Source organism: Balaenoptera borealis (assembly GCF_965194805.1).
Source record: "Balaenoptera borealis genome assembly, chromosome: 6".
NCBI classification, from domain to species: Eukaryota; Metazoa; Chordata; class Mammalia; order Artiodactyla; family Balaenopteridae; genus Balaenoptera; species Balaenoptera borealis.
In genome coordinates this window covers 13,821,894-13,833,951 of record NC_138863.1, presented here as the reverse complement: position 1 = coordinate 13,833,951, position 12,058 = coordinate 13,821,894, and the positions used below count along the sequence as shown (strand labels likewise).

General features: G+C 35.6%; 1 protein-coding gene across 6 annotated transcripts in view; it reads right to left on the bottom strand.

Annotated features, from left to right (window-relative positions):
- CUL3 (cullin 3) overlaps positions 1–12,058 on the bottom strand; it is a 97,101-nt gene that overhangs the window by 73,956 nt on the left and 11,087 nt on the right. For 2 of the 6 annotated variants that reach the window (XR_014245734.1, XM_082395843.1), the window contains exon 2: positions 2,705–2,902. The exons of 2 other annotated variants lie outside the window; for them this stretch is intronic. Coding sequence is in view for 3 of the 4 variants with exons in the window: in XM_082395843.1 (XP_082251969.1) it covers positions 2,705–2,902 (198 nt within the window). In the remaining variant the exon portion in view is untranslated. Of the gene's footprint in view, positions 1–1,445; positions 1,547–2,704; positions 2,903–12,058 lie in introns of those variants that run through there. 2 more of the 6 variants (XM_082395847.1, XM_082395845.1) reach the window with 2 other exon arrangements.

Below are 12,058 nucleotides of genomic sequence, written 5' to 3'. Positions count from 1 at the left end.
CACACTCTCTCCATACCCAAAAATTCAGTTGCTCCAATCTTCTCCTCTTCAACAGCTTTAAGCAAAACTCCCCCACTCTACTTTTCTTCCTTCTTTTGATGTCAAGTTTCTTAAATTAGTCTTCATTTCCCACACCTATTTACCATAGTTTGCTTTTGAAGATGACATCCCTTGGCTGTGGGATTTTCATTTTCTGCACTCCAACACATATTCCTCAGTACATGCTACCAAATGTCAGATCTTCATCTCCAGTTTTGAGTTCCTGCCCAAGCTCTGAACCTGTATATCTCCAAACACATCACATTTCTACTTGGACATCTTATTACAATCTCACACTCAAATTTTATCACATGTAAAATGATTTCTAAGGTGCTTTCTAACTATAAAAATTTCCAATATAACCGAAAACAGAATCTGTCATCTCCTCTACACATTCCAAATAAGTTTTCCACTACAAGTTCACAATAATTCTATTGGTGGCACCATAATTCTCCCAGTAACCAAATTCTATCTGGTCTTCAGAATTTCTGACATCATCCACTCATTTCTAGCCTATCACCTTAACATAGATTTTTCAAGGTCTTTTCCTGTTTATAGCACACACACGCCCCCCAATCTACATTTATATCATTCTCATCTTAATCTTCCTAAAATATTTTGTCACATTATCATCCACTTAAAAACCTCCAATAAACCTCCACTGTAAAGTCCAAATTCCTTAGCTTGGCATTGAAGTTCTCCAATCTGTGCCCAAACCAACTTTGCAACACTATACCCCACTAATCCCCATAAATTATTATACACCTCAATCAAACTCTACTTATCACCCAAGTTTATTTCTGTATAATCATGTGACATCTGCCATCCTGGAACACCTTCCATATTGTTCACTTATATCCCAAATTTTTCATGGCTCAGTTCAATTTCATCCTTTCCCATGAAATCTTACAGCCCAGGGTAATCTCTCCCTCATTTGAATTCCTAAGCCATTTATTGCCTATAAAACTCATTTGCCATTGAATTATATAATGCCTCACACTGTTACCTAAATGTGTGTATCATCTCTCACATCAGAATAAAAGCAAAAACAAACCTAGGAAGGGACAGCATCGTATCTCTTTGCATCTAATAGATTTTCTTAGAAAGCTGTACATGGCAGGCACTTAACAAAAAACTGCTGAATGCATGAAGAACATAATCACTTTGCTTCATGAGATACTAGCTACCTGCTCATGTAATCCCATTTAAGAGAAAAGAATTACAGAAGGAAGAGTAGAAATAGAAAGTAACTATTTTGTAACCATCGTAGCAATAATGATTCATGCAAGAATCATCAATGGATGCTAAAACCATCACATGAAAGTTTCTTGGGGAACAGGATATTTATACAGTCTCAAAATATATCTGAACAAATTACTTATGAATTACAAAGGGAAAAAAGGTACCTTCACAGTGGAGAAATCTGGCGGACACCAAGTGATCAAAGTTAACATCACCAATAATGGGATAAACTGACATCATGTGCCTCCTGATGTGATGCACTGAGGACACAACATCACTTATGTATTATTCCTGCCAAAAATGCATAACCTGAAACTAGTCATGAGGAAACAATCAGACAAACCAAAAACTGAGGGACAATCTACAAAACAACTGACCTATACTCTTCAAAAATGTCAATGTGCTGAAAGACAAAGAAAGGCTGAGGAATTGAGTGTGTGATCCTGGATTAGATCCTGGATCTGAAAACAAACTGCTATAAATGACATCACCTCCACACAGGACAACTGGTGAATTTGAATGTGGACCATATTAGAAAACAGTTTTATATTAATGTTAAACTGCCTGATTTTGAACATTGTTCTTTGGTTAAGTGAGAGAATTTCCTTGTTCTTAGGAGAAACATTCCAAAGTATTTAAGAGTAAATGAATCTAAAACTTATTCTCTTAACTGTCCAGCAATAATAATAATAATACCAGTAACAGTAATAACAAGTACCAATAGAAAGACTGGCTAAAATGTGGCAAAATGTTGACAACTGGTAAATCATTGTACTATTGATGCAACTTTCCATTTTTTTTCAAAATAAAATTAAAAAAACAAATACCTTAATACCACACAAAAACTTTGAGAAGTTTTTATTTATCTGTGGTATTTTACATCTTATCTGACAATCTTAAAGCAAGACATACTTTCAGTGGAAGAGTCTGCTTTATAAAAACATTTGCTCTAAAAAAACAAATACATCTTTTTGGAACCAAAGAACCATTTTATAATGTTAACAGTCCAACACTAATTTACCTTAAAAAATTTATATAAAGTTAATTTCATTTGGTGAAGACTTAGACAATATTTTTTAAACAATGTAGTCTTATTATTTTCAAATATATAGAGAAAGAAGAGAAAGCTAAAATGGGCTGATTGATTAAGCATTTAAAGAAAGAAATAATGATCTGTAATTAACATATTAATAAACAAGCATATGTAAATTAAAAGTTTGCTTCCGAGATTGTATCTATCAAAGATCACAAACTTCACCTTCCCTCAATTATCAAAAATTCTGGTTTAGCTGATAGTAAGTTTTAAGTGAGGTTTTATAATATAGCTACTAATTGATTATTATTTCTATAGGTTTCCTGAAACCTTTAAAAATAATACTTCTAGATTCAATATAGTTAGCAACAGTCCTTTAAAGTTGGATACCTTATTTATGAGATGTTCGGTAACAACTTCTCTTAGTCCAGTGTAGAGCTTTTCTCCATGTTTATGCAAAACCATTGTATATGCATTTCTATAGAGCTCCTCAAAACTAAGACCACTGTTATTCTTACGCTGGATTTCTTGAATTGCATTTTTCAGAAGGTCCCAAATGCTGTTTACATATTTTTCATCCATGGTCATCTGTAATATCCAAAAGAGAGAAAGAGACAAAAAAAAAAAAAAAAAACAAAAACCAATGGTTGAAAATCTTTCTGTATTTGTCCATATAGTAAATATTTTATTATATGGCTATGATTATAAATCTGCATGACTTACAAGGATGTTAACAATCTATTTTAACAGAAATAAAGGGATACATTTTAAAATAGTTTTTAGAGCTGACAGAAGCAATTTTTAACAAATCCTTTTAACACCTCCCTCCTTTCTTATCTGCAGCACAACCCTCCACTTTAAATAATATCATAATCCCTGATGTTAATACTTGCTTTAGCCAAAAAGTGTAAGACATATTTTCCCTAAGTTTATTTAGTAGAATACAAGCTCAGAGAGACAGAAAGGGTTCCTTGATGAAAAAAAATTGGGGACATGAACACTATTTTCCTCTCCTGAAGATCTGCAGAGCTCCTTAGCAAATTAAAGATGAGGAGAAGATCTGTAATTAAAAAACAAAAAAAACAATAAAACCACACATTTTCTTTGTTTAACCTAGCATTCTCTCATTTTCCTCCTTTCACACTTTAGATTCCATGGTCCGTCATTTCTAAGCACCTTGTATACACCCATAAATAACTTGCCCCCTTCCCCCCCTCCAAAATACTTGCCATTCTAAACACCAACTGCCCACCTACGCCTCACATGCACCCACACAGCTGAAAGCAACTACAGAATAACATACATACAACCATATTCAATCCATCTGAATTTAAATTCATAACCACTAACCACAAGTCGGCCCTTAGTACAACCCCACAATCCTACTTTTCTAGACGGACTCTACTTTCCTAGATGATTTTACACCATCTCCTCCATCCATTCTAGGATAATGAATTGCTTCCTGTTCCACTGAAAAAAGAGAAACAACCTGAAGAGACACTGCACAAACTCTGGCCCTATCCACTAACCTATCTGACCGTATACCAATATAACCTGCTAGTTCTTGTGTTCGAAGTGCCAAGCTCTTATACTCAAATTATAGCACAGGGACCAGAAACACACACATCATCTAGGGACTTGTTAGAAATGCAGAATTTCAGGCCCCATCCCAGACCTACAGAACCGTATCTGCAGTTTAACAAGAACCCCAGGTGATACCTATACAAAATGAAGTTTAACAAGTATTGCTCTAGTTCCATCCCAACTCACCTATTCAAGGACCTCCCTTTAGCAATCTCCCTTCCCAGCATCATCAAAATTTCCCTCCCTGCTAGGTAATTTCCACCTGCATTTAATATCCTCAGTTCCCCATCTTGAAAACAAACAAACAAATCCTCACAACCCCACGTATTACTCCAGCACCACCTAATTTTTCTCTTTCTCATTTACAACAAAATCACAGGGCTACGGAGAAGACTTCTATATTCACTGTCTCCAAGTCACATTTTTCCCGTTGTATCTTGAATCCACTCCAATAAGGCTTTCATCTCTACCATTTCACAGAAAGTACTCTGGAGAAGGTCACCAGTGACTTCCTCACTGCTAAATCTAACAGTCAAAGTCTCACTTCTCATCTTACTTGACCCTTCTGGCGTAATTCAAAGAGCTGATCACTCCTACTACTTGATACACATTCCTCACTGGCCTTCCAAGCACTACAATCTCTTGTTTTTCTTCCTATTCCACTTGCTCCTATTTGTCAGCCTGCTTACTGCTTCTTACCCATCACCACAGCCTCCAACCTCTTGTCTGAACCTCTTACCTATCCACGCTCGGTTTTTAGGTGAAGTTAACTCATCTGGTCTCATTGCTTTAAGTTAACCTCAAAATTTATATATCCTGTTTGGAGCCCTCACCACCTTAGTACCAGAGTCTTATGTTCAGCTACCTACTCAATACTTCTACTTGAAAATCTACAAGGCATCTCAATCAAGTCTAGAACAGAAAGCCTCATCTTTTCCCCTAAGTTGGCTTCCCCTGCAGTCTTCTCCAACTGAGAGATATCCACTCCATCCTTCCAGTTGCTAAGGCCAAAAAGTTTGTAATCCAGTCCTCTTTAGTCTCTCACTTCACTTCTAAAACAAAAGGCAATTCTGTTGTCTCTACCTTCAAAATGTACCCAGAACCTAATTCCTCATTTCTTCCACTGCTCCTAAACCAACATTATCTCTCAGATTATTACAACAGCCTCCTAACTTGTCTTTGTTTCTGCTCTTGGCCCAATACCATAGAGCAATCAGAGTGACCTTCTGAAAACATAAACCAAATCATGTCACTCAGCTGCTCACAACCCTCGGTGACTTCTCATTTCTCTTGGAGTTAAAGTCAGAGTCCTTACGCTATTCTACAAAGCCTTATTCAACCTGATAATCTCTCTGACTTCATCTATTCTTCCTCCTTGCTCTCTCTGCTCCAGCCCCACCAGCCTCCCTGTTACTCCTTGGAATATGGCAAACAAGTTCACTTCAAGTTGGTATTTGCTACTCTCTCTGTCTGGAATGCTCTTCCCCAAGATACCTAAGTGGCTCATTCACTGATCAACCTCAAAACTCTGCTCAACTGTCACCTTAAAATAAAGCTTTAACTACCTACTCTATTTAAAATAGCAGCCTCCTCCTACTAGTGACCCTCAAATTCCAACCTCACATTATTTCTCTTCCTGGCCTCTCTCCTCCCAGTCAAATGTCAGCTCCATGAAGGCAGGGATTTTCTTCATTGCTGAATAACCTCAGCCACTAAAATAATACCTGGCATATAACAAGCACTTACACCTGCTGATTTTCTACTTATCTCTGACTAAGCAGCCCTCTTCATGCTCATAAAACCTACAAGTTCCACGTTCACAACCAGGGAAACACTGCATCAATTACTCATCAGATTCATGCACACTTCTGACCTGAAATGGATAAAAGATACTGAGCTAAAAAAATCCTCTCCAGCTAGAAACTTTTGGAGGTGATGGATATGTTTATTGCATAGATTGTGATGGCTTCACAAATGAATACTTACCTCCAAACTCATCAAGTTGCATACATTAAATATGTACAGCTTACCTCAATAAAGTGGTTAAAAAAAAAAAAAGAATCCTCTCCAAGTCCTGTACAATGAGTATGAATGTGAAAGAGGAAGAAGTAGGTAGGCAAAACAGTTCATTCAGTCAAACAAGCTCAACTCCCAATCAAGAGGATTCTTAAGCAGATGACTCAAACTGAGTCTTATTATTCTAATCTTTTCTGGAGAGCTTAAAAAGGAACTCTTTAGAAAACAAATTCTTTCCTGTTACTCAAATATTATTCAAATCTAGGTCTATCAGAGACTTCTCTGAAGTGGCCGTAAGAGAATTTACCCTTACATCTAAACTACTACCTATTTTTATCAGATATTCTCATACAGAAGATGCCATCCATATAAAATATAAATAAGATGTTGCTATTTACAACTTTCCACAAATAAAGCCCACAAGACAACGTGATAGTGATGGCCTCAAATACTCCATGTACGTGCAATGTGGTTTTAGTTTGCTGACAGCATATGTAGAGGTTACAATAAAGCAGGCTAAGACACCATCCCTGCGGTTAAATAACGAACATATAAAGCAAAACGTTCAAACCAATTTCAAAGAAAGAGTAAAGTTAATGTGGACTAAAAACTCCAGAGATAACTATATTGCTAATAGTTGAGCAAAACTTCAAATGATCTTTTCAGGCTCTGTAACATAAGATCCCATGAAAGCTAGAAAACGTACAAAAACGTCTCTACTCAGCATGAATTACTAAATTTTCTATTAGAAACTAAAATATTTTAAAGATATAAACTAAGAAGCTTCAAATATTGTACAAATACTCTCACATTATAATAAAAGAATCATTTCTCACATATATAAATCAAGGGTTATTTTAAAATCCAAGATGGTATATAGTATTTTCCTCAGTATTTGTGCTTTATAGATAGAAATGAAGACAGAGAGCAAAAATGTTTCTTCTGGTGATTGCTCAGGTATAAAAATGTTCAAAGGAGAACAAAATAGACGAAGAGATTAAATGACTTACCCAAAATCACAGAGCTGGAATTGGAATTCATATTCTCAAATCTAGTACAAACCATTGAACTCACCTCCCATCCCACCGTGTTAATAGGGTAAAGTAATATTACAGTATAATCACTGATTATCTTGGTAAACACAGTACATTAGTAGAGAATATAGATTTTGCTGTCTGACAGGCCTGGATTTGCGTCACGGCTTTGCTAAATTCATAAGCCACGCAACCTTGGGCAAATTACTTAATTCTTCTAAACGTTTATTTCCTCACTTGTAAAAAAGTGAGTTTAATAACAATACCTATCTCAAAAAACTATCATGAGGATTAAATGCAAATGTCAGTAGAATTCAGCCCAGCCTAGGGCACAGTACAGTCAGCCCTCCATATCCATGGAACTCGCAGATACAGGGTTGACCGTACTATGCCATTTTATGTAAGGGACTTGAGCATCCTCAGATTTTGGTATCTGAAGAGGTCCTATAACCAATCCCTCATGGATACCGAGGGACTACTGTATAATCCCTCACATGCTGAATAACAGTGACAGAATCTCTTGAACTCTCATCTATGGGCATCAAATGTCAGGAAAAAAAAATACAGTTTTTAGGCTCAGCAAATAAACAGCTAAAACAAAAGTACCTTAAGAGGACAACTATGCTAAATGAAAGTCAGTAAAATGTAGCCTTCTTTCACAAACAATATTCCCCTACTTCATATCTCCTATTCTTCCAGTGTCATTTAAATCATTTTAATCCCCAGAGCTCTGTCCTTGGTTTTTCTTTTCACTCTACACTGGCTGCATTTCCATTCATTATCATAGTTACAACTACTATATATACTTCTAGGGTTCTAAAATTACAAGGCTCTAGATTGGCAAGGGATTCTGGAGCCTCCTAAAACTGCATATAAAATTTTGCAAATATAATGTGTGTACGCTTCTTTTCTGGATGGTGAGTCACTAGCTCTTATCAGATTTCCCAAGAAGTTTGGTCCTCATCTCAAAGAAGATAAATTACTGGCTTACATGTTAATTGCTCCCAAATCTATATTGCCAGCCCAGAAGTTCCCCCAAAGCCTTAACTACTGTATTCAACCACCTGCTGGATATGCCCAACCAAATTTTCCAGACACATATCAAACTTATCATGTCCAAAATTTCTGGTAAACTCACTCTCCAAACACACCCAAATCTTCTTTCTGTATTCTCTAATTCAGTAGCAGCAACATAAACCACCTAGTTATACAAGCTAGAAGCGTAAGCCTTAACTTTTCTTCTTTCCTCTCTCTCATCCCTTTCTCATCCAATCATCAAGTGCTACCAACATCAGGCCCAAGAGATTTCTCAAATATCTCCCCATCTTTCATCCTGAATACTGTTGCCCTAAAACTTTCATCTAGATTACTGCAACAGCCTTCCAGCCATCATGAACTCTAATAACCTCTTGGAATCCATCTTCCTCAAAATCATTAAAATAACCACATCAGCATCATGCTCCTGTTCAAAAACCCACCTCTCATTAGCAACAGGGGGTGGGGGGGTGGGGTGTGTGCTTTAAAAGGGAACATGACACTTCATGATCTAGTCCGTCTATGCCTCCTTCTCTGACTTCGTCTTTCACTCACTACTACCTATCTTGCATTCACTTTCTGGCAACATTAAACCAGTGGTTATTCCTGTCCGCTGTCACACCTCCCCTCCACACACCACCCTCTCATGTCTTCTTTATACACCCCTCTTCTGCCTCTTCTTTGATTCTTTACATAGCTTTTGAACACAGCTCAGGTGTCACATCCTCCAAAAATCCTTCCCTGACCTCCTCAAGCAAAACTAACAACTCTTTCTCAGCTCTTTCATAATACTCAGGTTATATCTATCACTACACTACCATACTGCTGTATAATTATCTGTTTGTGAATCTCCTTCCTCCATTAGACTATGAGATAGTTGAGGGATTGTGCATTTTTCTTCAATGTTACTTAGAAGGCCATAAACAAATGCCTGGGGAATGTTGTTTTACCTATGTTATACCAATGCAATTTTGAAAACATGAACATTTGAATTACTAAGCACAATGATACTGAAAAATAATTTAATGTGTTTATATAACGATTAATGTAATTTTAAAATAATAAAAATGTATTTTCCAAACAGAAATAAAGTACAATAATGTACAAGCAAAAGACTCTCAAATTTCATATATCAAGTAGTATTTTCACATTCACCTAACTAAATGCTTCAAAAGACTGCTTAATCATTAATTTTATTAATAAATGTTAACTAGGAGGAAAATAGTGGATAAAAAAAGCCTATTCAGGAGGAGATCTACAAGTTACAGTCTTTCCCTAAATCAAATAAGTCCAAAAACAATACACCCAAGGAAACAGGCTTCAAGTACATATTGCTACATACCCGCTTTGGTCCTGGCATCAAATGAACATGTCAACAACCGTGGCAAAATAATTACATTACTGATGAATTGACGGGTGAATTTCTCACCCATCCTTGACAGAGAATACAACATTAACTGTCAATGAAAGTTAAAAGGACTAGATGATAAACTCTAAAGTCATCAATGTTAACCATTAAAAACATCAGTCTAGACTTCACTCAGAGTCATTTAAAAGCCCTAACACTTTAAAGTAATATTCCAAAGTATTTAAGCAGGATTTTAATCCCATTGATGAAACTGACTTACTCAGGTTGCAATAACTACAAATACACTCAGGAAGGGATCTGGTAACAATGCTTCAGCAAAGCAATAAAATGATAAAAAGCACACATACATATATACACAAACATTTAATGTTTGCTTATTTTAGATCTATACTGCATCTTTCCCCAACAAGCTCAAGTTACAAAGTGTTCAGCAAAGTAAATTCATTTAGCAAGAAAAGAAACAAAAGCTCTTTTTCAAAGGAAAGATATAATTGAGTATTCTTAAATGTCCATGGTTTAGTGAGACCTCTTAGAAACCAAATCAAGACTTTATTTTTTAAAAGTGACTTTTGCCCACTTCCCTGTCCCCAATCCAGGATTATAATCCCCTAATTAGTAAGTATCAATAACAAAAATAACACTAATAATCTTTTCTTTCACAAACATCTCTGGGTTTTCATCTACATTACTTTAAAAGATATAAAAACATAAACCTTCAAAATGCTGCATTTAAAAGGATGTCAGTCTATTATACACTTACACATCTTGAAGGTTCTGTAATTACTGAGAGCTGCAGAACTACAGCATGAGCCAATTAAAACTAAAAGGAAGAGAACTGTACTCTTCACATCCACTACATACAAAGGACAAAAAGTCTTTAGTCCCCTGCGAATAATTTTCTACAAGAAATTTAGAACAGGGTGTGTGGGGGAAAAGGGAGAGAATTTGAAATTCCAGGCAATTCAGAATGACACAGCTAGAAAAAAATAAACAAGGAAAAATGCTTGATCTTAATTTTCAGCTTCAGCCTCAAAAAAGTTGCTTTGGTACAAATATCTGAGGAATGGCAATATTCTAGATAAATACAACTAAGCCATAAATTTTGTAAGGAAGTTCCCACCCACATTATAAGCACCTTAGACTAATATCAAGTCTCTGTTCCCTTATTTTACTGTATCCTCTTTAATACATGTTATGATTCTTAGATGATTTGAATGCAGTCCCATTAGAGTTAGTAATGATGATGAATCTATTTGATGACCAATGGCTGCTACACAATGACTTATGATGTCTCCAATAATCCCATTTATTCATCAGTTAATCTTTAAACATCCTCAACCATCAAAAGATAGCCAAAGATCCAAGCTTTGAGGAAACAGCCCAGTGGGACACATTCAGATTTTGGGCAAGTTATTTAACTTTCCAACCTTCACTTTCCTCATCTGCTTGTAACAAGAAAAATGGGAGAAGATGGTGTATTGTGTGGCAATTAAGAAAGTTTGTGAAAGCATCCGACACACATCACTTGCTCAATAAATTTCTTTTTTCTTTACTACAAGGAAGAAACATACAGCCTTCTGTGCTGGAATTGTGCTGCCAAAAGTAATGGCTGATAATGACAATTATCAATTAGAAAAGCACAGTAGCCCAGGAAAATGCTATGAAATCACAAATTAAGGCTGAGCTACACTCAACTGGCCTCTAATATCACTAAATTACAGAACAGTAACATTTACAATGAGAAAGTTAGATCATCAATAGACGGTTCAGTTATTATAATCTGCGTTTCAGTTCTCAACATGAGCAGGCTGTTCAAAAATCAATTTAAAAATTTGGAACAATTTCTTTCAAAGACAAACTAAGTTCAAGCTTTCACATTAGCCTGTTGAAGTCCAGTTAAGTCACAACTGACTTAAGAGTACTAACAATATTCTTTCAACTGTATCTCTGTGAATGATCTTTGCATATGTGAAAAAATGTATATGTAACATTTCACAGTCTGATGATGACCACAACAAATAACATGCGATCGTAAGTATTCTCTCTGAGTCAAGAAGTTTGTCACTGTTCTATTGGTGCTATTTTCCCTGACATAAAGAGATGTTATTTGGCACCCTGAAACACGTTTTATCCAGAGAATACAATATTCATCTTGACTAGAACTCTTCAAACATAGAGACTCTCCCTATTAAGAAGATTAGTTATTACGTCTGTAAGATCAACACTTTAAAATTATAAAAACATTTGCTGTATTTCTCAATATACTATTAAATCCCAATAATAGTAAGGGCTCATGTGTATAAACTAGCTCTTCAACATTCATCTGGAAAACAAAAATAATAGAAAAGCAAGAATCATATATTTTTGGATGGAATCTCAAAGTAGTAGTAGTAATGCTACAGACAAAAAATACTTCATATCTAAGTGCATGTTTGAGTTCCATATTTCTATCCAACAATCTAAAACTATGAATTTTAATAAAAAATGACAATACTTTCTTCTCTTTAGCTTACATCGCTATGTTTTTTTTTTTTTGAAATGGATAAACCCAGTTTTTCTAAAACTATGATAAAGTGTAAAGATGTATAAAACTGTCGGACAATAACAAAGTAGTTTATACCAGAATCAGCTACACACACTCCAAAGAGAAAAAAACATGCAAAACAATACAAATTGCCACAGTTAGCTCTGTCTTTGAATGAACCT